Source organism: Diceros bicornis, chromosome 7 (genome assembly GCF_020826845.1).
Source record: "Diceros bicornis minor isolate mBicDic1 chromosome 7, mDicBic1.mat.cur, whole genome shotgun sequence".
Taxonomy (NCBI): Eukaryota; Metazoa; Chordata; class Mammalia; order Perissodactyla; family Rhinocerotidae; genus Diceros; species Diceros bicornis.
Window position 1 is genome coordinate 12,075,316 of NC_080746.1, and position 26,219 is coordinate 12,101,534.

Sequence of the window (26,219 nt, forward strand, 5' to 3'; positions counted from 1 at the left end):
GTACTCTGTACTGTACTTAGAAAGTAAACAAGACAGAAATGTTTGTTCTTATAGAACTTATAATTTATTAGTAAATAAAGGAATTAAGGGGAAAAAGGTCTAATGAGTATTATGGAGGATCTGTCAGAATTTATGAGAACATAAATAATGACAGCTGACGTTAATTGATTATTTACCATGTGCCAGGCACTGTCCTACCCATTTTACTTATATTTTTTTCATTAAATCATCATAACAACCCAATGAAAGAGATGTCATTTTTACCATATCTATTTTACAAAGATGAACCAGAGGAAGAAAGATTAAGTAATTTGATCAGGGTATTCTAGTTAGTAAGAGTGGAGATAGGACTCATATACACACTCTCTAATTCCACAGCCCCTATTCTTTTTCACAATGAGAAGAAATGAAGACCTCAGTCACTGAAATGTTACTATAACATCCAGGCAGAAGAGTCAGGTAGAAATTTCCAGTAGATATTGAAAAGCTCAATTTTAGAAGGGATATAAGACATTTCAAATTATTTCAGAGATAGCTTAGGAGAGAGAACAATTGAAGTGATGTATTGTAATTCTTGAAAAATTTCAGATAAAGAAATAAAGAATCCTGGAGGTAGAACCCTTACAGAGAATTTTCTATTTAGGACATGAGAAGAAAGAGGAAAAGAAACAGTTCAATAGCTTTTCCTTTAGAGATGAAGTTGACAGGGAGACAGGAATTTACTTTTAGATCTGTTTTGGGAGATGTATAATCCCTAGAGTGACAGGAAAACTTCAGTAAACTATTGAGTCCCTGAGGAACTAAAGAGAGATCATGGTTTAGGGTATAAATACAAATTTCCCTTTTACACAGAGAATCTATTCCCTGGGGAAGAGACTGAGCAAGCTCTACCCTATTCATAACCAACTGCACTATATCATTAAACTCACATTCATTCATCTGCATTTTAACAAGTGGCAAATGCGATACTGTTAAAGACTTATTTTTTTCTCTGTAACTTCAGAGGTCTCAAAGTCATATTCAGAAATTATGCCTTGTAGTTCAGAAATATTTACAGGGCATATTTGAAATCAAGCCTATTGCAGCATCCTCTTAGAATCAAAGTAACCAAATTCTCAGAGCCTGAAACTGCCCTTCCAGGACAGCAGGTGTAAATAAGGATGATAACGAAGCACTGAGATTTTCTGGCCTAAGGATGGTGAGTTTCTGAATTCCATTTATACGAATGCCCCTTTTGTTGTGAGATGGAATTCCATAGATCTAAGATTTGACACTTTCTTTCCCATTTTGTGCAATTCTGAGCCTCAAGTGAAACTGGAGGAAGAATTGTTCCAGGGAAGTGTGGGGAATGTTCAGAGACATTAAGGGGCTCAAAGGGTTCAGTTTCTCAGTTAGTAAGTTCCCTCTCCATGGGTGGAACTCTCACTCTTCTAATTGATGGTTTTACTCCGTGACATGGGGCAGTAACTTAACCTCTCCTAGACTGTGGTCTCTTAGACTTGGATTAGAAACAGTCTTTTGGTTTTCACTCCACCAAGTCTCATCCCCATTAGAAGCCAGCACCAGGTTGCTGGGGTTGCTACCTCCAATTTTATTTGATGAGGAGAGGGTTCAAGTGAATGAAGAAATGGTGAGATGAGATGAAGACAGTTCTGCCCTGATAATTCCTTCTTCTCACTGATCTTGTTTTTTTCTGCAGTCATGTTTGCATATGGCAGCATTGGCCTTCTCTCTGTAGAATAAATTAATGATGGCTTTTGCTTTGTTTAGCTGATAAAGAATCTAAAAAAAGGAAAATTTGTGTTGGTCAGTATCATGATAATGATAAAGAAAACTTTACTGGTCTAGATTGGGCTAGTCTCAGATATTCCCAGCATATGTCCTCTTTTGTAGTATAAGTGGGAAGAGCTGGGTTTTCCTCTAATGTAACAATTTTTTCCTGTGCTCACAGATTCCTTTGAAAAGAATGGCTCTTGGAAATGGCTCTTTGGTGACTGAATTCATTCTGTTGGGATTAACAGACCAACCAGAGCTCCGATTCCCCCTGTTCTTCCTGTTTCTAATAATTTATATGGTCACTGTGTTGGGAAATATGAGTTTGATATTTCTAATTGGGCTGAACTCACACCTACACACGCCCATGTACTTTTTTCTGTTTAATTTGTCTTTAATAGACTTCTGTTATTCTTCTGTGATTGCACCCAAAATGCTGATTAACTTCATATCAAAGAATATTATCTCCTATATGGGGTGCATGACTCAGCTCTACTTTTTCTGTTTTTTTGGTATTTCTGAATGCTATGTGCTGACATCAATGGCCTATGATCGTTATGTGGCCATCTGTAAACCACTTTTGTATAATGTTGCCATGTCCCCTAACGTGTGGTCCAGCCTTATGCTTGGTTCATACTTGATGGCATTTTCTGGTGCCATGGCCCACACCGGATGTATGCTGAGACTGACCTTCTGTGATGCAAACACCATCAACCGTTATATGTGCGACGTCTTCCCTCTGCTCAAGCTCTCCTGCACGAGCACCTACATCAATGAGCTGGAAGTTTTCATTGTGGTGGGCATCAACATCATTGTGCCCAGTCTCACCGTCTTTACGTCTTATGGTTTCATCATCTCCAGCATCCTCCGCATCCCCTCCACAGAGGGCAGGTCCAAAGCCTTCGGCACTTGCAGTTCCCACATAATTGCTGTTTCTCTCTTCTTTGGATCAGGTGTATTTGTGTATCTCAAACCATCTTCTGGTGGGTCTATGGATCAGGGAAAAATCTCCTCTGTCTTTTATACCAATGTCATTCCCACAATGAACCCTTTAGTCTACAGTTTGAGGAACAAAGATGTCAAAATTGCTCTGAGAAAAACTCTGAGTAGGAGAAAGCTCTGATCAGCTACAGTGTCATTATAGGACTTGTAGATTCTGTTTGTTTTATTACAATAGTTTAGGTGGCATCCTCCTTATCCTACGTCTTTGTTACCATGGTGAAGGAGGTTGGAGGCTTTTCTCAATTTGTTTCTAATTTTTTATACTAGATCTTCCTTCCTCACCAGTTTACTATTTATTTTCCTTGTCACCATTTTACCTGTGTAAGAATAATGTTAAAGAAAAAAATTATCTCCGTGTTTTTTTCTGTTGTCATTATGGAGTTTCTTTTCCTTTCCTGGAAAAAGATAAATGGTTCTGCAAATGACCAAGTAAAGTGACAGTCGTGTGATGTTGTGCCATAGGAGATTTTCTATCCACCACTTATAATGTGCTATTGGAATCAGGATCAGATGCTTTGGTTTTTTTTTTTAATTTTTTGTTTATTGCAGTAACATTTGTTTATAGTTTGTACTCCTGTCTTTACATCCTCCACTGGCCAGGAATTTGCCCCCTTTAAATGTCAGTGTTTCACAGAAACAGCAGGTTCCGTCAAGTCTATAAAATGTAGTACACTTTCTGGCTGTAAATGTGATGCATTAAGCTTCTTTTGTCAGAGATTTCATATTTACCTTTGTAAATTTGAAACTGACACATGATAGCACTTCACTGTATATTTATTGCATAGACATGGTACCAAAGCTCAGGGAAGTCAAGTATTGAAGTCATATAGCTTCTTAATGTAAAACCTGGATACTGTGAGGCTCCTGATTTCCAGTCCACCGCTCTTTCAAGTATACTTTTCATCTACTTCATCTTATTATTTTTATTTCAGTAATCGTGAAATGTGAGATAACTATTTTGAAACTTGACTGTGCTTTGTTGGATTACACACAATTGTCTCTCGTCATAGTGGCTTTCGTTTTCTGACTTAGGAAAATAATTTGATGGTTCTTTCTCTTCTAAAAGAAAAGTTCTTTGAGCTAAGATAGTTGAGAGATGATTGGCTCAAATAGAGAGCTAACTTTTCCTGAAAAATGAAAAAAAAATTACAATTTTTGCAATTATTTAATTCAGAGAATAGGCCCTGGGAGAGGAAGGAGCCCAGCAACAGACCATTAATCCTGGACTCAAAAAACACATGGCCAGTAAACAAGAAGTCCCTCTGCAGAGAAAGGACCGTGACGTTTAAAACTGCATTTCAATCGAATTTGTATCCTATTCTTTAGATACTGTAATTATCCTCCACTCTCTGTAAAGCTTTGACAAAGCTTATAATGCACAATGACCTACATTAATAGTGTTTTGGGGATTGAAGCCAAAATTGGTGGCCACATTTGGAGGGAACCAGGAAGAGAGAGGACAGCAACTTCAGGAGGTAAAATAGTATGTGGTAATCAAAACTCAAGTTAGGATGGAGGAAGTTAAAAAATAAATGAGTAGAAAAAGAAAACCACTTCTATGACTCTCATCTCCTTTCTGAAAGGCTTTAAAAATATTATGGAGATAGCTGGATTAATCGCCTAGGATAAAAGCTTAAGTTATTTGATATTAAAAAATTTAAACCCATAGGGTTGGAGGACCTGGCAACAACTAAATCGCTTCTGTTTTTGCTGTCTTCCATATGCAACTTCCTTATGGATTTTTTTTTTTTTTTGGTGAGGAAGATCAGCCCTGAGCTAACATCCATGCTAATCCTCCTCTTTTTGCTGAGGAAGACCGGCTCTGAGCCAACATCTATTGCCAATTCTCCTCCCTTTTTTCCCCAAAGCCCCAGCAGATAGTTGTATGTCATAGTTGCACATCCTTCTAGTTGCTGTATGTGGGACACGGCCTCAGCATGGCCGGAGAAGCGGTGCATTGGTGCGCACCCAGGATCCGAACCCGGGCAGCCAGTAGCGGAGCGCGCACACTCAACCGCTAAGCCACCAGGCCGGCCCCTTCCTTATGGATTTTAAGATACAAAAAAGTCAAATTGCAGCTGGGAGAACAATAACAACTGAAAGGAACATTTGGTGAATAAACTGAATTGTGACGATTTCTTTTCTGTAATAGGGTATTGGATTATTTTTCTTTTAAGAAAGATAAAAAGACAACTACTCTAAAACTCCTTAATCCTTAATCAAGTGATATTTTAAATATTTCTAAGATAACTTTCATAATATTTACTATTTCTCCAGTTTTCTAATTTCTCCAAGACTCAGGTATTGTGAAATTTAACATAACTGGTTTGTTGGCTTGTTTGTTTTTTACATGTTCAGCATTGCTAAATTTTTGACTTATGGTTTTAAATGACCACTCATACCACATCACTTGACCTCAATATCAGTATGCTTGATTTTCACTTAACAAATTCTATTCATATAGGATAGTTGATCTTGGTTGGAGTTTTCCTTTAGCTTGTCTTTTACTTCCTGCCTGATAAATAATAATAATTTTGATAAAATTATTTTCCGTATTGATAAAAAGTGTATGTTAATGAGTACATAATATCTGTGCTATTTGGCAACTTTTGTAGACATTGTAGAGTTGCATCCATTCTGTTATACATTTTATCACTATTTGAGGTGAACAAAAGCATGTGTTAAATTTGCTCCATAATCTTTCACACACACAAGTATTTTGTACCCATAAGTGCCTAGCAATGTGTAGCATTGGGCTATATTTCACAAACATAAGCCATGGTAAAAGAAAGATGCAAATGTAGCTTTTCATTACACAAGAGAGTAGAGGTACATGCTACATATAGATAGATTCTAAAATCAGTCTCTATAGTTAAAATTACTTCTTAAAATTTATTTTATTGAATTAATGTCCACGTAGGGAAGATGTGGGATTTTTCCCTAAGTATAGCATACTCATTTTTTCTCTCGAGCATTGGGACATTTCACTGTATTATCAGTTGAGCACTGGATGAAGTAGTTGGTTTACCTGCAGGGCTTTGTTGTACAAAATATGCCCCTTTAAACAGTAAAATCACACTCAAGTGTGGGGAAGTTTTACATTCTGAGACAGAGACTCTCATCCTCCTCAGTGAGTGGGAGGGCTGGGAGAACCACCTGGGCTGTTTCAAATCTGTCTCTAGCATAGAGTTCAATTAAACCATTTTAAATATTAATATAGAGATTAATATAAATATTAATATAGCATCTATATTATATTATAAGACTATTATAATTGTTCTTATGTATTTCAGTTTTTTCTGCAATGTCACATCTGTCAGTGTATATATTCTCCAGGAAAGTAGTGTGAGAAACTCAGGAGATAGAATCTTAGTTCTCATTTAATAGATGATGAAACGGATGCTCAGATGCATTCATGGTTGTTCCAAATCACAACATTTAAGTGGTAAAGCAGAGACTAGGACTTGGCTGTTTTGATTTTAAATCTCTCAGGATATTGTCATTATTATACAAAATTTACCATAATTCTAAATATCAGTGAAGTGTGAACAATGGTTTCAGTGAATAAAAAAGAAAGTGAAGACAAAAGCAAATGTTAAAATAAGAAAAATGTCAAGAAAGTATTTTCCACATTTTATATTTGACAGCTCTATTCTCTAATTTAGAGTGTGTGAATATGTTCTTACTTTATACTGGCCTATACAGTAAATGGAAACACATAAGGGTAGAGTATAATGGTCATTTCCACATTCTCTTCATCCTTCTGCTGGCTGGATGCAGATGACCATGATGCCCTACTTCAGCGATGAAGCTGTAAAGAAAGGCCAGACAGTGACTGCAGCAGAGTCAATATGGAGAATGGAAGGATAGATGGATCTACTATCAAGTAGGGGAACATAGAGGGCTCTGGGGTGCTGGCAATATTCTATTTTAGATCTGCGTGGTTGTTACAAGCAGTTCCTTTTATATAATGGTTGAAGTATATTTTATAGACTTTTATATGTATTTATGCTAAATTTCAAAATAAATTAAGATTACAAAACTTTGCTTATAAGTCTACTTAAATTAAATATTAAGCTATCTATAAGCAAAGACTGAGAAAAAAAACCAAGTATACAGTCTTCCCAGTACAAAATGGCTCACAGAAGAAACCAGAAGAGGTGAAGTAATGTATGCAGTAATACAGACAGACACGTTGAGGGCAGAAATCATTCTTTTACTACATTCAATGAAGAATTTCCACCAGCGTCTGTGGGAGGAGGAAGGTCAATGTGCAATCCCAGTGTATAGGTTTGTAGTTGGTTATACATCATTATTATTACTTAGGTGAATGTAAAGATGGTGTAGTTCTCATTCCACATTATATAATTACATTTTCTTCACCCTTTCTACTTTCTTCACAATGTCTTTCTTTGAAGAACTTCTCGAGACATCATTTTTGGTATCTGTGATGAAAAGAATTTGAAATATAGGAATATGAAAATATTTAGGCAGAGAGAAAGGACTGTGTGTCAGTCATCAGAGAAATAATGATTGAATAAGAACCAGGTATCACAATTGTAATTCAAGTTTAGAGATGACTCAGCAATAAGTAAATTTCTGCTGAGTCCTAGAATATTCAGTTAGAGTATTTATATCTCACCTTCCCAGATAAGCATTGGTCCTGCAAATCAGAATCATTTATTGAATGATCCGGAGTTTGAAAATGGAAGTTAGGCTGGCTCAATGAAATACAGTAGAGAGTGAAGGAGCCCTTGAACCTCGGTCTTCATATGTACGTATTCATAGTGCAATTATTGTGAGATTTATCTTTCTATAAATAGGTCACAATAATGGGAAGTTGCCATTATTTGGGAATTTTTCAGCTATTTTTTCTTTTAATAAGCTTTCTGATTTTTTTCTCACTCTCTTTTACTGCTGAGGTTTCTGTAATGCGTATATTGATATAGTATCAAATAATTCCCTTAAAATTTCTTCACTATTTTTCGTTCTTTTTTTTTGTTTTGCCCCTCTAACTGAATAATTTTCAATGAGCTTTTATCAAATTCAGTGATCATTTCTTCTGTTAGATCCAGTTTGTTGTTGAACTCTCCTAGTAAATTTTTAAGTTCAATTATTGTATTCTTCAGCGCCATGGTCTCTGTTTAGTATTTTTAAGTTTTCTGTCTCTTTGTTGACATTTTTACCTGGATCTTGTATTGTTCTCTAACTACAGTGAGCATCAATATGATACTTATTTTGAATTCTCTGTCAGGTAAATCACTTTCCACTGAATTATGGTCACTTTGTGGAGATTTGTCTTGTTCCTTTTTGGAAGATATCTTGACGTGTCTTCATTTTCATGGACTCTCTGCACTGGTGTCTGCACATAAGACAAAATGCCACCTGTCCTTATCTTCATGGACTGTCCTTGTGCTGGATCAGGCCCACACCAACAAGCCTGGCTAGAGCCTCTGGAGGCCTCTCAACCTTTGTGTCAGTCCAACCAACTTTCTTTGCTCTTAATGGCCCCTCAGGCATCCAGAGTGTGCCAGGTCCCATCAGTACTCTAAAACAAGTAAGACTGAAACGAATTCCTCCGGCCACACTTATAGAAACTGGTCGTTCATGCATGGTACAACTTTCTCCTTCACTAGAGAAAAGCTGGAAGAAAGCGATTTTCAATTGCTAGCTCTGTGCTGAGTCACGGGGAGGGGCTATGACAACTTCCAGCCCAAACCACCATCTTGGTTCTTTTTCACCCGGGGCAGCTGAAGTATGCTGTGTCCTGTGTCTCTCAGCTTTCTGAGACAGGCTGTGCAGAAGCTGGTATTCTGGACAGCCTCCCACAATGTTGGTGCCTTGGATGCCTAGTGCACCTCTTCCCCTCCCCAGGGAGAAGCTGGGAGATGAAGGATTTTGTCCCAATCACAAGATGCTGAGCAGGGATAGGTATTAAGACAAGAGGATATCTTGAGTTTCTCTAACAGTTTCAATATGACTGGTTCATGCTTGAACTGGGTGCAGGACCCTTTAACTAGTATCTGGGTTTCTTACAAAGGGAATCTGTACATGAATCATTCTTGTGTCAGTGTGTTCATAAGGGTAGGAAGGTCTGGGGCTTCCTCTTGTCCCATCCTGCTGAATGGGAAAAAGGAATTCAGCTTTGGCTCCTCCTTGGGGGATATACAGTCCCTACGGTGAAGGGAAAACTTAAGTAAAATTTTAGGTCCCTAAGGAACTAAAGATAGGTTATGGTCCTGCGTGTAATCACAGTCCCTTAGTACACTTAGAAACTGATCCCTGGGGAAGAGACTGAGCAAACCTTTGCCCTGTTTATAACTGAATGCATTATATCGTTACACTCACATTAATTTTTAGTGTCTTTTCAAGTAGTAAAAATGGTAATAAGAAAGATTATTTATATTTGTCTGCTGCTTGAGAGGACTGAAAGTCACAATCAGAAATTGTGATCTATAGTTCTGAAAGATTTCCATGGCAAATCAGAAATTAAGCAGGGACCGCATCCTCTTAGAACCAAAGGAACCAAACTTCAGAGCCTGAAGTTGTCCTTCCAGGACCATGGGGGTAATAACAATGATAAGGAAGCACCCAAGTTTACTGGCCTAAGAAGGGTAAATTTTTGAATTCCAAATTTATTAATGTTCCTGCCTTTGAGATGGAAGTCCAAGCATCTAAGGTATGGTACTTTCCTTCCTGTTTTTGCAGTCCTGAGCCTCAAGTGAAATTGGTAAATGTATCTCTTAAAAGGGGCCACAAGAATTATCCAGAGGGATTAGGGGTCTGAAAGGATGCATTATATCAGTCAGTAAGTTCCCTCTCCATGGATGGAACTCTCACCCTTCTAGATTTATGGCTTTTACTCTGTGGCATGGGGTAGTAACTTAACCTCTCCTAGACTCTGGTCCCTTATTTTTGGATTAGAAACATTGCTTTCATTTCCACCCCACCAAGTCTAATCCGCGTTAGAGACCAGCACCAGGCAGCTAGGGTCACTGCCTCCAATTTTACTGGTAAGAGGAAGGTTGAAGTGAATAAAGAAATGTTGAGACCAGAGAAGGATGATTCTGACCAAGTACAAACTTCTTTTCCCTCTTCCTTTGGTTTTGCCAACAATATTATTGTATGGGAGCAGTAGCCTTCATGCTGCAGGCAAAATTTTTGTGCTCTTTGCTTTATTCGGCTTATGAAGACTATACTAAGGGAAAGTTCTTGTCACTCAGTCTCATGATAATGGTAAAGCAATTTCTATGGGTTGAAGTTAAACTAGTCTCAGGCTTTCCCAGCACATAAGCCACCCTTATGATACAAGATATTGTGAGAAGAGTTGATTTGTTCTCTGTGTAACTTTTTCCTCCTGTGTCCACAGATTCCCTTAGAGAAGAATGGCTTCTGGAAATGGTTCTTTTGTGACAGATTTCATTTTGGTGGGATTAACAGACCAGCCAGTTCTTCAACTCCCCTTGTTCTTCCTGTTTCTAGCAATGTATATAGTCACTGTGTTAGGGAATTTGGGTTTCATAATTTTAATTGGGCTGAATTCACATTTACACACCCCCATGTACTTTTTCCTCTTTAATTTGTCCTTCATAGATTTCTTTTATTCTTCTGTTTTCACACCCAAAATGTTGATTGACTTCATATCTGAGAAAAATATTATTTCCTACATGGGGTGCCTGACTCAATTTTACTTTTTGAGCTTTTTTGGTATTTCTGAATGCTACGTGCTGTCATCAATGGCCTATGATCGCTATGTGGCCATCTGTAAACCACTTTTGTATAATGTTGCCATGTCCCCTAAAATGTGTTCGAGCCTCATGCTTGGTTCATACTTGATGGCATTTTCTGGTGCCATGGCCCACACTGGATGCATGCTGAGACTGACCTTCTGTGATGCAAACACCATCAACCATTATTTATGTGACATTCTCCCTCTGCTCCAGCTCTCCTGCACAAGCACCTACGTCAATGAGCTGGTTGTTTTCATTGTGGTGGGCATCCATGTCATTGTGCCCAGTATCACCATCTTTGTCTCTTATGGTTTCATCCTCTCCAGCATCCTCCACATCAGCTCCACAGAGGGCAGGTCCAAAGCCTTTGGCACCTGCGGTTCCCACATAATTGCTGTTTGTCTGTTCTTTGGATCAAGTGCATTTACATATCTCAAACCAACTTCTTCTATGTCTACGGATGAGGGAAAAATCTCTTCTGTCTTTTACACCAATACGGTTCCCTTGATGAACCCCCTAATTTATAGCTTGAGGAATAAAGATGTTAAACTTGCTCTGAGAAAAACCCTGAGTAGGTGAAAGTTTTGATCAGAAACTCTGTCTCTGCATGTAGTTACAGATAGAGAGATTCTGTGTGTCTAATTAAAATATTTTTCATAGCAGCTTTTTTATCCTTTTTTACCCATAACTTGGGAAAGGAAATTTGAGTCTTCTCTCACAATTTATTTCCAGTCTTCGTAAAATAGGTCCTCTTTTTTTCCTGTTTAGTAATAACATTAAATAAGAAATCTCTCTTTTTTTTCAGTCATTTTGAATTTCATTTTTCCTGTAGAAAAATGTGAGTGATCTGCAAATAATCTAATTAGGTAACACTAGAGTGACGCTGTATCATTGGGTTTGTGCTTACTGCTACTCGGTATTGGAAGCATGAATCAGATACTCTGTTTCTATTCCCTTCTTTCCGTTGTCCTATTGGAAAGAATATGTCTATATGTCTTCTTCTTTTTTTTTTTGTGAGGAAGGTCAGCCCTGAGCTAACATCCATGCTAATCCTCCTCTTTTTGCTGAGGAAGACCGGCTCTGAGCTAACATCTATTGCCAATCCTCCTCCTTTTTTTTTTCCCCAAAGCCCCAGTAGATAGTTGTATGTCATAGCTGCACATCCTTCTAGTTGCTGTATGTGGGACGTGGCCTCAGCATGGCCAGAGAAGCGGTGCGTTGGTGTGTGCCCGGGATCCAAACCCAGGCTGCCAGTAGTGGAGTGCGAGCACTTAACTGCTAAGCCATGGGGCCGGCCCAGAATATGTCTTCCTTAAATCCCAGGGATGATAGTTTCCATAAAGACTATAAAGCCTAATCCATTTTGTATATGTAAACATTATGTCTTACCTTCTTTTGGTGAAGAGTTTTCTTTCATATCATTGTACAATCAAACCAGTACATAACTGATTGTCAAAATATATTTATTGTGTGGATGGGAATGTGAAACTCAGAGTGGTTAATGATTTACTGAAAGTCACACAGCTTCATAAAGAAAAAGTCTACACTCTTAGACTTCATTTTAGAAGACTTCATTTAGAAAGTAAACTATTCTTTGTAGTTTGTGTCAATTCTATTATTTTTGTTTCAGTAAGCATGAAATATTAGAAAACATTGTTAATTTGAAAGTTGACTGTGCTTTTTTCCAGGATGATACATGAGTTTCTCACGGGCTGAGTATTATTGTTTTTGTTTTGTGTTTAGGAAAACAGTTTGATGGTTCTTTTTGATGGCAAAGAGGAGAATTTTTGGGCTACTATTTTGGGGAGATGATTTGCTCAGAGAGGTTTCTTTTTCTGAAAATTAAAAAACTGTATTTGGAAGATCTGCAAATATTCGTTATCCAGAGAATAGGGCATAGGAGAGAAGGGAGCCCCAAAATATGCCATTCATTAGAACTCAACAGACACATGGCTAGTAAACGAAAGGTCTCTGTGTGGGGAGTGGTCGTCAGGGTTAGAAATCGCATTTCAATCTGAATTTGTATCCTGTTCGGTAGAGTATTGTAAATACATCCCACTGTCCATAAAACTTTGAAACACTACAATGCACAGTGTCTGTACGTTAGTAATGTTTTGGGGAATGAAGGTGGGGCACGTGCAGCCATATTTGGGGAGCCAGGCAGAGAGGGGGCAGCAGCTACAGGAGAGGAAATAGTGAGGAGTAATTGAAACTCAAGTTAGGAAGAAGGAATTGAGAAAGGAAAATGATTGATAATGAAAGCCTTTACCTATGAATCTCTCCTTTCTGGAAGGACCTAGAAATCTGGAGATCAAAGCATTTTTCTAGATAATGAAATCGTAAGTTATTTGATATTAAAAAATTTAAACAACAGGGCTGGAGGACCTAGGAATAAAAAAATCACACCTGTTTTTGTTGGCTTCCGTATACTACTCCCATATGGATTTTAGATACAAAAATCTCAAATTACAAGGGCTGGCCCAGTGGTGTAGTGGTTAAGTTCGTGTGCTCTGCTTTGGTTGCCCAGGGCTCACAGGCTCAGATCCCAGGCTTGGACCTATGCACCACTTATCAAGCCATGCTGTGGCAGGTGTCCCACAGATAAAGTAGAAGATGATGGGCACAGATGTTAGCCCAGGGCCAATGTTCCTCAACAAAACGAGGAAGATTGGAAACAGATGTTAGTTCAGGGATAATCTTCCTCACCAAAAAAAAATAAAAAAAATAAAAAAAATCTCAAATTACAGCTGGTAGAGCAATGACAACTAAAACAAACATTTGGTGAATAAACCAAATTGTGACAATATCTTTTCTGGAAAGGATGTCGATTATTATGCTTTTTGATAAAAAAGACAAAAAAAGTTACTGTAAAAAATCTCGTTTTGATATATCAAATGACAAATGTTTTCTAAGATGCCTTGAATAGTATTAACTATTTACGATTTTCCTAAACTTCAGTCAATGCTTATTTATGTTAAAATTTAGTACAACTACTTCGTCGATTTGTTTGTTTGTTTCTTACATGGTTGGCAATCCTAAATCCATGTCTTATGATTCAAATTGAGCACCCATACTCCATATCCTGACCCCAATGTCAACATGCTTCATTTTAACTTTACCAGTTCCATTTATAGAAAATAGCTAATCTTGGTTGGAATATATTTATATTTTTTTTCTTTTACTTACTCTTCCCTTGAAGAACTTGTTTTCCTTATTGAAAGAAAAGTGTACCTAAATGAATAAATAATATCAATGCTATTTGGAAACCTTTGTATACATTACAGAGGTGCGTGCACTCTGTTATGTATTTTATCACAATTTGAGGTGGCCCAAAAAATGGCTTAAATCTGGTCACTAATCTTTCATTTCATGAGCGTCAAAATTCCAATGAAATCTCTTTCATTTACAGAAAAGATAAACTTTCTTAAAAAATAATTTCTGTCTTCAACTAATTAAAAAAATTCATAAAAATAGTTTAAATACAGTTTGTAAGGATTAAGGATGGTAACAGTGTGAAAGAGGCCACCTAGCTGATAGTTCAGCAACTTAAGCACTTTTTGGCTAGCCAAAGCACTGTGTGTCCATCTAATTGGACTTTTTTCAAAAGGTAGCTGATTGAGTCAATGTATTTTACATGCACAGCATAGTTACCTTTAGTAGTTTTTGTTCTTCTGTGTTATGTGAATCGTACTCGCAAGTTATGAGGAAAGCTATGACTCCATTAAAATTGTTCACAGCTGAGAGTGAAGCAGTGAGGTGTTGGTATTGCCTGTGCCTGTGTACCAGGACAGAGCTATTTCTAAGTCAGTGTGAGAGCTTCGAATTGCTAGGCTTAACAGAAAAGGATCCTCCTCAGAGAGCAGCTATTCTTCCTCAGGATCAGGTTTGGAATGAGCACGATCAAGGTGCACTAGAGTTAAGGGCTAATGAAAACTAGAAGTAAAAGGGGTCTTGATTTCTATATCGCTTTACTTCCTGGACTCCTAACTTTATTGAACCCCATTCTCCACTCCTCTTTACACTGCCTCCCTACACAGACACAGAACACACACTCACACACACACACACACACACACAGTATCTTCAAGTTTTATATTTTATGACATCCTTGTGTAAATCGATTGCATGATATTCAACCCACTTTTTTCTTTTCTTTTCTTTTTTTTTTCTTCAGGGAGGGAGATTGGCCCTGAGCTAACATCTGTGCCAATCTTCCTCTATTTTCTGTACGTGGAATACCACCACAGCATGGCTTTATGGAGGTGAAACCCACAAGTATAGACAATGCTAAAAGCTATGATTTAATATTTTATGATATTCCTGGCTGGGGAATAGAGTGCCATGGGTAATGTCAAGATTCTTTGTTTTCCTAATCATGTAACAAGGGCCCCCCTTCCAACAGATTATGTGTTTATTGCTTTCAAAAAATACACAAAAATATATGGCAGAAACCTTGTCATATTAGGATTTGTTGTTTCAATATGTAAATTGGACTCCTCCTTTTTGACTATAAAAGAAAAATTAAATCTGTAGTCCATACTGTGTGCCACAATTTACCAATCCTATTAAAAGATAAGTCTCCTTATACTGTTCTTTAGAAGAGGAAGCAGTTATGTAACTTGCTCAAGGTCGCACAGCTAATGATGCAGAGCCCAGATTTTGAACCCCCTGTTCATCCCACAAGAAATGGGGGGAAAGAAAGAATTGTGTAGGAACAGAAAAATTCTGAAGATTTGTTTCAGAATGAGCTTGAAAGTGGGAGATTTTGTGGGAATGATGTCCTCAGGCAAGATGCCTCTTGCAGAGAGATGGTCTACAAGGTTTGATGCCCAACTAGAAAAATGCACCTGCCCCTGAGAAGATTGGTTTTAAAGTGAGGTAAACAGTGTGAGTTACAAAGAAATGTTTTATCACGATCTTTTTAAACAGTGAACATTTCCTGGGATAGTGAGGGTGAGGAGTTTGGGGACAAGCCTCCCTGGTGAGGTGTGTCACAATTTTCATGGTGGTAGTGTACCTTAGAAGCCTATTAGATATTATGCTAGCAGTTGGAAACAAACAAACAAGTTCTTTATAAAAAATAGAAAAGAAGAATCTCCAAATTTATTTTATTTGGTGTGTTGCACAGAAGATAAACTGTCCACTGTCCATTACTATTTTCAGTGACTTTAGGGCAAGGTGTTCCTCAAAGGATATATCTTGGGGGATGTAGTCAATTACCTCTGTAATTTTTCTGTGTCTACAAAGATATCACGAGTTGTAAAGTTCTAAAACATCAGTTTATAAGAATAACTTTATGAGATAACCATTCCAGTTAAGAACTTTACTTAAATCTGACTAAAATTATTGCTTAGAGAGCAGATAATCAGGTAATTCTATTTATTATAATAATCATCTCACTGTCATAATTTTGTTTAAAACTTTTATTCCTCAAGTAGAATCTGAATGCCTAGTATCTGCTTCTATCCTTCATTTGTCTACACCCATTAAAGTCCCTGGTTAAACAGATAGCTTAAAACTCTTTGGTTCGAATTTTACTCTGAAGGACATGTTTTTAGAAGTTCACATGCTTTAATAAAGACGTAGAATAAGATGTACAATATCAATGTCTATAAATCCTTGGTACTTAACAAAAAAGTAAAATGTGAATCACAAGCCGAGCACATAACTTGTGGGCTGAGTACTGTATGTGGGCACCAGCACTCCCTGGTGGAGCATGAATCAGCAAACAGCCTGGCTCAGTACTGTGAAGTCTATAGTCTTATTTTACAGGTTGAATTTCTTGTGCTGTCCTGGCAAATCTAATTTATTTAACTCTTTAATTAAAACACATTATATAATAATTATAAGTAAAATTGTTTAAATTCAACCCTAATGATTTTTTAATTAATATAATAGGAAAATTCAGTATATTAATAACTTCAGAATACGTAATCTTACTTTAAAACTATTGAGTGTTGGAAATTTTGTATGTGTAATTTGGTGAATTTCTTAAAGACATTGATATTGTCATGTACAGTTTACTTCGTTTAACAATGGGGATATGTTCTGAGAAATGCATCGTTAGGCAATTTCATCATTGTGCGACCACAATAGAATGTACTTACACACACCTATATGTTATAGGCTACCACACACCTAGACTATGTGGTACTAACCCAAGGTACTACATTGTATATGGGGTCCATCACTGACCGAACTGTCATTATGCAGCGCAAGTCTATGTGTTTTTCTTATCTTCCTGTTATATCATAGTCACTCCATAAGCACTTTAAATTGGAAAAATTTTGTTTTACTTATATTCAACCCATATTAACATATGTTAAAGGCATGTGAAGTCTGTTTTACATAAAAGCTTAATTACATTAATTATAATTTGCTTTAAGAGGGTTAAATAACATTAACTTAAAATGGCAATGTCCCATGGTTTAACTCTGAGGGAAAACACGACATTAGAAATTTTGGAAATGTGTTATTTTGTTGCTCATGGAATAGTGCCTGTTTATCAACTAAATTCATTCCATCATCAGTGTTATTAGATCCTCGATTTGCCATAGCACCAACCAAGGCTGACTCATTAATGGAAAAATTTTTAATAATTTTATTTAAAGTTTTCATTCTTTCTCCTCCATGAATGAAAATTAGGACAGAGCTTTCTAACCACCGCATAGCAGACAGCATGGCAAATGGGTTACAGGTTAAGGTATTGAAGCTAGGCCAGTGAAATCTGGCCTTGTCCAGCTGGGGGTTCAGTCTGATTGCTCTGGCAGATTGTAGCTAGAAAGGGGCTCCTGGGAGGTCAAGTGTAGAGGAGGTTTGATGTGATCACACTCCCACGTCTTTGTCAAGCAGCAAGAACAATGAGACAAAATGTCACTCTCTGCTCCATTTAAGAAGCCCAACCAAAGAGGCGCTCCACCACCTGGTCACTGCTACAGCAGCCACGTGCAGAGGAACAGTGCCCACCGTGGACAAGAGGCACATGGGCCACTGGAGGAGTTTGTGATTCAGATGCCCAAGGGGCACAGTGATCACCCATAGGTGCTGCAGCCTGTGGTGATGGGGGCCAGAGAGGAATCCTGAATCTATTCCAGGAAGAAGCCTGATCTCTGTCTCCTCATTTCAGATACTCTGTCCATTTCCAGCTGTGTATCCTCTTAGCACCATCTAAGTTAGTATGAGTGCTCTAAGAATTCACAAGCTTCTATAAATTAGGGCTTCTTTATTGTTCTGAAGTATTTGAAATGAAAAAAATGCCATTGGTTCTAAATATGTTTAACATTAAATTTGTCAATGAAAGAAAAATGCTCTAACAGTATTTGAATGATTTCAGTTGTAAATTTTGGGATGGTTTTAAAAATAATTTAAATCTCTGTGTTACTTTTACACTCAGTATTTTTTGTTGTGGTGATTGTAAAAAAAATTATGCTTATAATTTTTAAAAATTCTTGGTTGGCAATTGCTTGTAAATTCACACAACCTGATTGAAAAACATATGTTCTAGAAGCAAGCACACATTTTCAGTAAGGATTATGAAAATATTTTATTGGAAATATTATGTGATAAATAAAATACTTATAATTCTATTTTAATTGTAATTGTATTTTGAGTTTTAAGTAATTTACATTAATATGGTATATATTGAAAGTACAAATTTTTCTTATTTTACCATCAAACATATCACACATAATGAGAAGTTCACAGAACATTCATTTATAGTTTAATAAATAATTAAAAAAATCAATGTAATCTCTATCCAGATCATACAATGTTGCCAGAATAGTTTATACAGTATTTGTAGAAGTATTTTTCTCTAAATGAGTGTTTAGCTCCCCAAAACTTAGCCCAACAGTAAAGACATAGGTAAGTTCTTAAATAGCTTAGTTAGTCAAATTAGGATAAATGGAGTGTGTGAATTCATTACATAGTTGTATTTTTGGTTAATGTCTTCATAGTTGGAGAAATATTTGTATAAACAGACATATTTAGTGTTAAAAATGTGAAGTGTCTTATATGGGTGTGGTTCATGGGGCACCAAAACAATTACATTAGTAACATCAAAGATCACTGATCACTGATCACCATAGCAAATATAAAACAACAGCGAAAAGGTTTGAAATATTTTGAGAATTACCAAAATGTGACATAGAGACAGAAAATGAGCAAATGTTGGAAAAATGACACCAATAGAATTGCTTGATGCAAGGTTGCCGGAAACCTTTAATTTGTAAAAAATGCAATATGGAGGAAGCATAGTAAAGTGAAGCACAATAAAATGAGCTATGCCTGTGCATGGATCTATTTCTGGACTATATGTTCTGTTCTGAGCTATTTGTGTATCCTTTTGCCAATACTACATCATCTTGCTTATTGTAGCATTATAGTAACAATTGAAATCAGGTAGTATGAGTCCTCCAACTTTGTTCCTTTAAAATATTGTTTTGACCTTTCTTGTTTCTTTGGCTTTCTATATATCTTTGAGAATCAGCTTTCTATAAATCATCTTACTTGGAATTTAATGTAATTACATAAAATATATACATCAGTATAGACAAGATGGACATCTTAATAGTGAATTTTCCAAGTCCTAGATACAGTTTACCTTCCATTTTTATAGGTCTACTTTCATTTCTTTCCTCAGTGTTTTATAGTTCAGAGTGTACAGATCTTGCATATATTTTATTAAATTTATACTTAAGTTTTCATTATTTTTGGTGCTATTGTAAATGGTACTCCTTTTTAAAAATGTCAATTTCCAATTGTTCAATGCTAATAAATAGAAATAACACTGGTCTTATAGCCTGTGACTTTACTAAAATCCTTTATGAATCCTGGTTAGGAATATTCTATATTTGTTTGGATTTTTTTTTTATAGCATCATGTCCTTTGCTATTAGAAGTAATCTTATGTTTTCCTTTGCAATATATCTTCCATTTATTTATTTTTCTTGCATTATTGAATTATCTATGACCTCCAGTACAAAGTCAAACAGCAGCAGCAAGAGTGGATATTGTATTGTTCCCACACTTTGTGGTAAAGGATTCACTCTTCACCTTTAAGCATGAAGTTAGCTGTAGGTTTTTTTTGTAGATGACCTTCATTAGGTTGAGGAAGTTCCCGCCCCTTCTATTTACAGTTTTTATGCTTTTTCTTCATCTGTTTAGATGATCATTTGGTTTTACTTCTTTACTCTTTTAATACAGTGAATTACATTGATTGATATTCAGTTATTAAACCAACCTTGCATTTCTAAGATTAAACTTTATTTTTCATGATGCATTTTTGTTTTTACATAGTTTGATTTAATTTGCTAAAACTTAAAAAAAAATTCATCTATGCTTATGAAGGCTATTGGTCTTCAGTTTTCTTTAGGTTTAAATTACCTAAAAACATTTTCTTAAAGTCTTATAAATTGCCTTGTAAGCACTATATTTATATCACATGTATTTTGATATGTTATGTTTATATTTTCATTCACTTCAAAATGTTTTCTGATTTCTCTTTTATTTCATCTTCTTTTTTTAGAGTTTTACCATTATTTTTCTGGTAACTTTCTCATTATTATCTATATACTATACAATTCACACATTTAAAGTGTAAAATTCAATGTTTTTACTTTATTCACAGAGCTATACAACCATAATCACAATCAATTTTAGAACATTTTTATCATTCCCCAAAGAATCTCATACCTTTTGTCCATCACCCCTCAACTGCCTCAGCCTCAGCCCTATATACTCAACCTCAACCTCAGCCTCAACCACCAATATACTTCATGTCTCTATAGATTTGAATGTTCTGGATATTTCATATAATGTAATAAGATAATATGTGGTCTCTTGTGATTCACCTAAAGTGGCTTTTCTCACTTTACATAATGTTTTCAAGTGCATCCGTGTTGTAACTTGTAAAGGTAGGTCATTCTTTTTTCCTTGTTGAATAATATTCCATTATATGGCTATATACATTTGTTTACCCATTCATCAGTTGATGAACATTTAGATTTTTCTACTTTTTTGCTTTAGGAATAATGGTGCTATGAACAGTCATATACAAGTTCTTGTGTGGATGTATGTTTTCTTATGCATATATCTATGAAATATTGCTAGGTCATATGACGATTCTGTTTTTACTTTCTAGGGGAGCTGCCAGGTTGATTTCCCAAATGCTCCACCACTTGACATTCTAGCCAGCAGTGTACAAGATTCTGATTTCTTCACATCCTCATCAACACCTAATACTATGTGTCTTTTTTATTGTAGTCATCCTAGTGTGTGTGAGGTAATATTTTGCTGTGGTTTTTAAATGCATTTCCCTGCTTACTAATGATATTTAACATCTTTTAATGTGATTATGGGCCATTTGTATGTATTATTTGCAGAAATGTCTATTTGAACAACTTGCCCATTTAAAATTGGATTATTTATCTTTTCATTATTGAACTGAAGAGTGGTTTATGCATTATAGATACTTGATCCTTATCAAATATATGATTTGTACATATCTCTTTCATTCTTTGGGTTGTTTTATTACTTTCTCAATGATATCCTTTGAAGGCACTTGTTATTTTTTTATTTTTATTTTTTGTGAGAAAGATTGGCCTTGAGCTAACATCTGTTGCCAATCTTCCTTTTTGCTCGAGGAAGATTGTCCCTGAGCTAAATCTGTGCCAATCTTCTTCGATTTTTTGTATAAGAGTTGCCGCCACAGCATGGCTTGCTGAGTGGCATAGGTCTGCATCTGGGATCTGAACCCACGAACCCAAGGATGCCAAAGCGGAGTGTGTGAACTTCACCACCACACCACCAGGGCATCCCTGGCACTCGTTATTTTGAACAGTTTTAACATTTGGAGAGTCTGATACTTTTTGACTAGTGAAGGAACCCTCTCTATTAGGTATAGCATGATGTCCTTTTCTCTCCACTTCATATAAGCAGTGTGCATGTAAATATTTACTTATATATGTATTTATTCATATACATATATTTTATGTTTCAAATGTGGTAAAGCAATTGAGTTGCTTTAAAGCTTAAGAGAGTAAATTCACTTGAAAATAAGAAATATATCTATGCCTAAATTGAACAATTTCTTACTAAAAACATTTTTCACAAGCTTTTTGATTGTAGCAAGCAGTGTTGGTGTCTTACACAGCAAATGTTCCTCTCCTTCCTTCTAATTCCAAGAACTTCCTTCCATAATGGTGCCTGAAGATGGAAGATGGCTGTCAGTCAGTACTCCTGGCAGCTTGACTGGCCAGGAGGCAAAGTCCAGACTAAAGGGAAGTCATCTATTGGCTTTCAGACAAGATTTACTTCATGATATAAAGAGAGAGAGATTTGAGGGGAGTTTTTTTGCCTTGTTCTCTTGCTTTCTTCTTTGGATATAGCTGTCCTTAGATGTAATTCCTGGAGCTGTGGCAGTCTGTTTGTGACCATGATGTGAACAGCTTGAGGAGTAAGGACAAGTATCTGAGGACAATGAAATGAAAGTATCTGGGTCTTGGAGTGTTTAGTTGCTGACCCAACCTTAGGACACTGTACCTCCAGATTTATTATTACATGAGAAAAATAAGTGCCTATTTTGTATGAGTTTTTAACTGAGAATTCTGTAACTTAAAGCAAGAAACTTTCTAATTGATAACTTGGGTTAAAAGTTACATTCCTGAAACATTAAATACAAAATATGTTATTTTAACAGATTTTGAGAGATAGTCTTGCAACCTTTCAGCAAACATTGAAAAGAAAACAGGTAATGTGATGATAGAAGGGAGAGTATGTCCAGATTTAAACTTAAATTTTAAATATATTCTTTGTTTCACTTGGCTAGTGCCTTTTGTTCGTGATACTCTCATGATCTCTGAAATGTAAACATTCTCCTACATTCTCTTTTTTATATTTGTTGAGCAGGGTAAGAGTTTGCATAATACTTAATACACTCAAAAAGCTTAAATCAATCATATTTGTACTCTCACAGTTTTTTAACAAACTTAACTCTCGCTTGATTTCTTCTTTAAATTTTTCCAAAACTTAATCATTATTTTGATACTTATACTTTTGTTACAACGTTTCAATTGTCTCGTGGGTTATTGAGAACCACTGAAAGTGCTTGAAAGAGGAAGGAACAGATCTGTGCTTTCAGAACTTATTCTAGCAAGCAGTGTATATGACCAAATAAAAGGGAATATGTGGGGAAAAGCCAGAATAATAGTTGTAGCTACTAAATTCAGCAGTACAGTTCAATTAAAATCTAAAAAGTATCTGAACGTGAGTGGTGGCTGAGGGAAATGAATGGGAGTCAGTGTGGTTGTAGATTCTAATGCTTAGCATGTGAGAAATGTGGAAAACAGTCTGAAGGTTTTCACCAGAGAACAAAGTAATGTAGAGAATTATTTATGGAGTGCCTACTATGTACTCTGCACCATACATGGCACCACGAGAAAAGTAGTAAACAAGACAGAAGGGATGTTTGTCCTTTTAGAACTTATAGTTTATGGGGAAACAGGAAATAAAGGGAAAAAAATGTCTGATGAGTGTTATGACAAAGGATCTACTGAAAGTTTTGAGAACAGAAATAATCTCAGCTGGCATTGATTGACTATTTACCAGGTGCCAGGAACTGTTCCAATCATTTTACATACATCTTTTTCATTTAATCTTCAAAATAACTCAGTGAAAGAGATGCTATTATTATCATCACTATTTCAAAAATTATGATCCTGAGGTTTAGAGAGTTTAAGTAACATGTCCAAATTAGTAAACATGGGAGTAGGAGTCAATACGTGCCCTGTAACTCCATAGCCTCAACTTTTTTCTAGGATGAGAAGGAATTAATGACCTTAGTTAATGAAATATTACATTTAAAGACCCAGCAGGCTCCTTAGGTAGAAATTACCAGTAGATGGTAAGAAGTGAAAACTTGAGAAGAGAAAAAGGTAGTAATATATTTTTTGAGATAACACAGGAGAGATAACAATTGAATTGAGTTACTACAACTTTTGAAAAATTTCATGTAAAGAAATGAAGAAGGCTGTAGGCAGACTCTGTGGAAAATTTCCATTTAGGACATGGGAAGAAACAGTAAAAGAACCTATGCATACATCTTCTTTAAGAGATGAAGATGATAGGAAGATGAGAGTTTATTTTTGCCTCTGCCTTAGGGGATGTAAATCCCTAGAGTGAAGTGTAAACTTGATTAATATATGGAGTCCCTAAAGAACTAAAGAGAGATCATGGTCCAGAGTGAAAATATAATTCCCTTATTTCTCTTTTACACATAGACTCTATTCCCTGGTGAAGAGAATGAGCAAGCTTCTCCCCTATTTATGATCAAGTGCACTATATTAATAAACTCAAATTCAATGTTCAGTGTCTTATCAAGTGGAAAATGTGATAATAGTAAAGACTGTTTATCTTTCTCTGTGGCTCGAGATGGCTTAAAGTCATAATCAGAAATTTTGATTTGTAGTTCAGAAAGATTTCCAAGGTATATCTGAGAGTAAGTCTGGGCTGGCTCCTTTTAGAATTAAGGAAACAAAGCCTCAGAACCTGAATTTGCCTTTCCAGGACAACGGGAGAAAATACCAAGGATACCAGAGCCTTAAGGTTTTCTGCTCTAAGGAGGGTGAGTTTCTGAATTCCGATTATATTAATGTCCTTCTTGTTTTGAGATGGAAGTTCAGGGATATAAGATCTGCCACTTTCTTTCCCATTTTGTGTAGTCCTGAGATTTAAGTGAAGCTGCCCAGAGAATGTGGTCAATGGAGATCAGAGAATATTTATAGATTAGGAGGCTCAGAAAGTGCAGTATCTCAGTCAGTACCTTCCCTCTCCGTGGATGGAGCTCTCACTCTTCTAGATTTATAACTTTTACTCTGTGACATGGGCAGTCACCCTCTCCTAGAATTTGGTCCCTTAGTTTTTGATTAGAAACCATCTTCTTGATTCCCAGTCCACCAAGTTGAACCTGCATTAAAGGCCATCACCACGTTGCTAGAGTGGCTGCTTCCAATTTTACTGGTGAGGGGAGTGCTTAAGTGAGTGAGATGGGAGAAGGATGGTTCTGCCCTGGAACACCCTTCTTCTCTCTTTGTTTTCCCAGCAGTTATGATTGCATATGGCAGCAGTGGCCTTCTTTTTGTAGGCTGTTTGGGATGCTCTTTGTTATGTTTAGCTTATTAATACTCTAGTAAGGGAAAGTTCACATATATCAGTATCATGATAATGGTAAAGGCAGGTTCCACGGGTCCAGGTTGGGCTAGTCTCAGGCATTCCCAGTGTATACACTTTTTTATAGGAGGAGATATTGCAGGAAGAGCTGAATTGTTCTCTAACGTAGCCCTTTTTTCCTGTGTTCACAGCTTCCCTTAGAGAAGAATGACTCCTGGAAATGGTTCCTTGGTGACTGAATTCATTCTGGTGGGGTTAACAGACCGACCAGATCTCCAACTCCCCCTATTCTTCCTGTTTCTAGTAATGTATATGGTCACTGTGTTGGGAAATTTGGGCTTGATTACTCTAATTGGGCTGAATTCACACCTACACACCCCCATGTACATTTTCCTCTTTAATTTGTCTTTCATAGACCTCTGCTATTCTTCAGTATTTACACCAAAAATGCTGACAAATTTCTTATCAAAAAAGAATATTATCTCTTACGTGGGATGCATGACTCAGCTCTACTTTTTCTGTTTTTTTGTCATTTCTGAATGCTATGTGCTGACATCAATGGCCTATGATCGCTATGTGGCCATCTGTAACCCACTTTTGTATAATGTTGCCATGTCCCCTAAAGTATGCTCTGGCCTTATGCTTGGTTCATACTTGATGGCATTTTCTGGTGCCATGGCCCACGCCGGATGCATGCTGAGACTGACCTTCTGTGATGCAAACACCATCAACCACTACTTGTGTGACATCCTCCCTGTGCTCCAGCTCTCCTGCACGAGCACCTACATCAATGAGCTGGTAGTATTCATTGTGGGGGGCATCAACATCATTGTGCCCAGTCTCACCATCTTTGTCTCTTATGGTTTCATCCTTTCCGGCATCCTCCACATCAGCTCCATTGAGGGCAGGTCCAAAGCCTTCAGCACCTGTAGATCCCACATAATTGCTGTTTCTCTGTTCTTTGGATCAGGGGCAATTATGTATCTCAAACCATCTTCTGCTGTGTCTATGGAGGAGGGAAAAATCACTTCTGTCTTTTATACTAATGTGGTTCCTATGATGAACCGCTTAGTCTACAGTTTGAGAAACAAAGATGTTAAAATTACTCTGAGAAAAACCCTGAGGAGCAGAAAATTTTGATTAGAATCAGTGTCTCTCTGTGCAGGTAGTCAGAGGACAGGGAGATTCCTTGATGTGACTCAAAATACAAATGAAATGTTTCTCTTCAGAAAAAAATATTCCTTCTTTAAAATTGTTACATTCTTGGGCCGGCCCCGTGGCTTAGCGGTTAAGTGCGCGCTCTCTGCTGCTGGCGGCCTCGGTTCGGATCCCGGGCGCGCACTGACGCACCGCTTCTCCGGCCATGCTGAGGCCGCGTCCCACATGCGGCAACTAGAGGGCTGTGCAACTATGACATACAACTATCTACTGGGGCTTTGGGGGGAAAATAAATAAATAAATCTTTAAAAAAAAAAATTGTTACGTTCTTTTAGCATAATTTGGAAAATGTTAATCAGAAAAACAGATGTCTAGGCAGATTGTAAAAGTT

At 36.8% G+C, this 26,219-nt stretch overlaps 3 protein-coding genes across 3 annotated transcripts; all 3 read left to right on the forward strand.

Moving 5' to 3' along the window:
• The first annotated feature begins 1,957 nt into the window (after positions 1 to 1,957).
• Positions 1,958 to 2,896, forward strand: LOC131408321 (olfactory receptor 8B3-like). Its single transcript, XM_058544937.1, has one exon. The coding sequence runs from the start codon at positions 1,967 to 1,969 to the stop codon at positions 2,894 to 2,896; it is 930 nt and encodes a 309-aa protein (XP_058400920.1). The 5' UTR covers positions 1,958 to 1,966.
• A 7,264-nt stretch (positions 2,897 to 10,160) lies between these two features.
• On the forward strand, positions 10,161 to 11,084 carry LOC131408317 (olfactory receptor 8B3-like). Its single transcript, XM_058544936.1, has one exon. It carries the CDS (start codon positions 10,161 to 10,163, stop codon positions 11,082 to 11,084), a length of 924 nt encoding a protein of 307 aa, XP_058400919.1.
• Positions 11,085 to 24,866: 13,782 nt separating this feature from the next.
• On the forward strand, positions 24,867 to 25,840 carry LOC131408315 (olfactory receptor 8B3-like). Its single transcript, XM_058544935.1, has one exon. The coding sequence runs from the start codon at positions 24,878 to 24,880 to the stop codon at positions 25,808 to 25,810; it is 933 nt and encodes a 310-aa protein (XP_058400918.1). The 5' UTR covers positions 24,867 to 24,877; the 3' UTR covers positions 25,811 to 25,840.
• Positions 25,841 to 26,219: the final 379 nt, after the last annotated feature.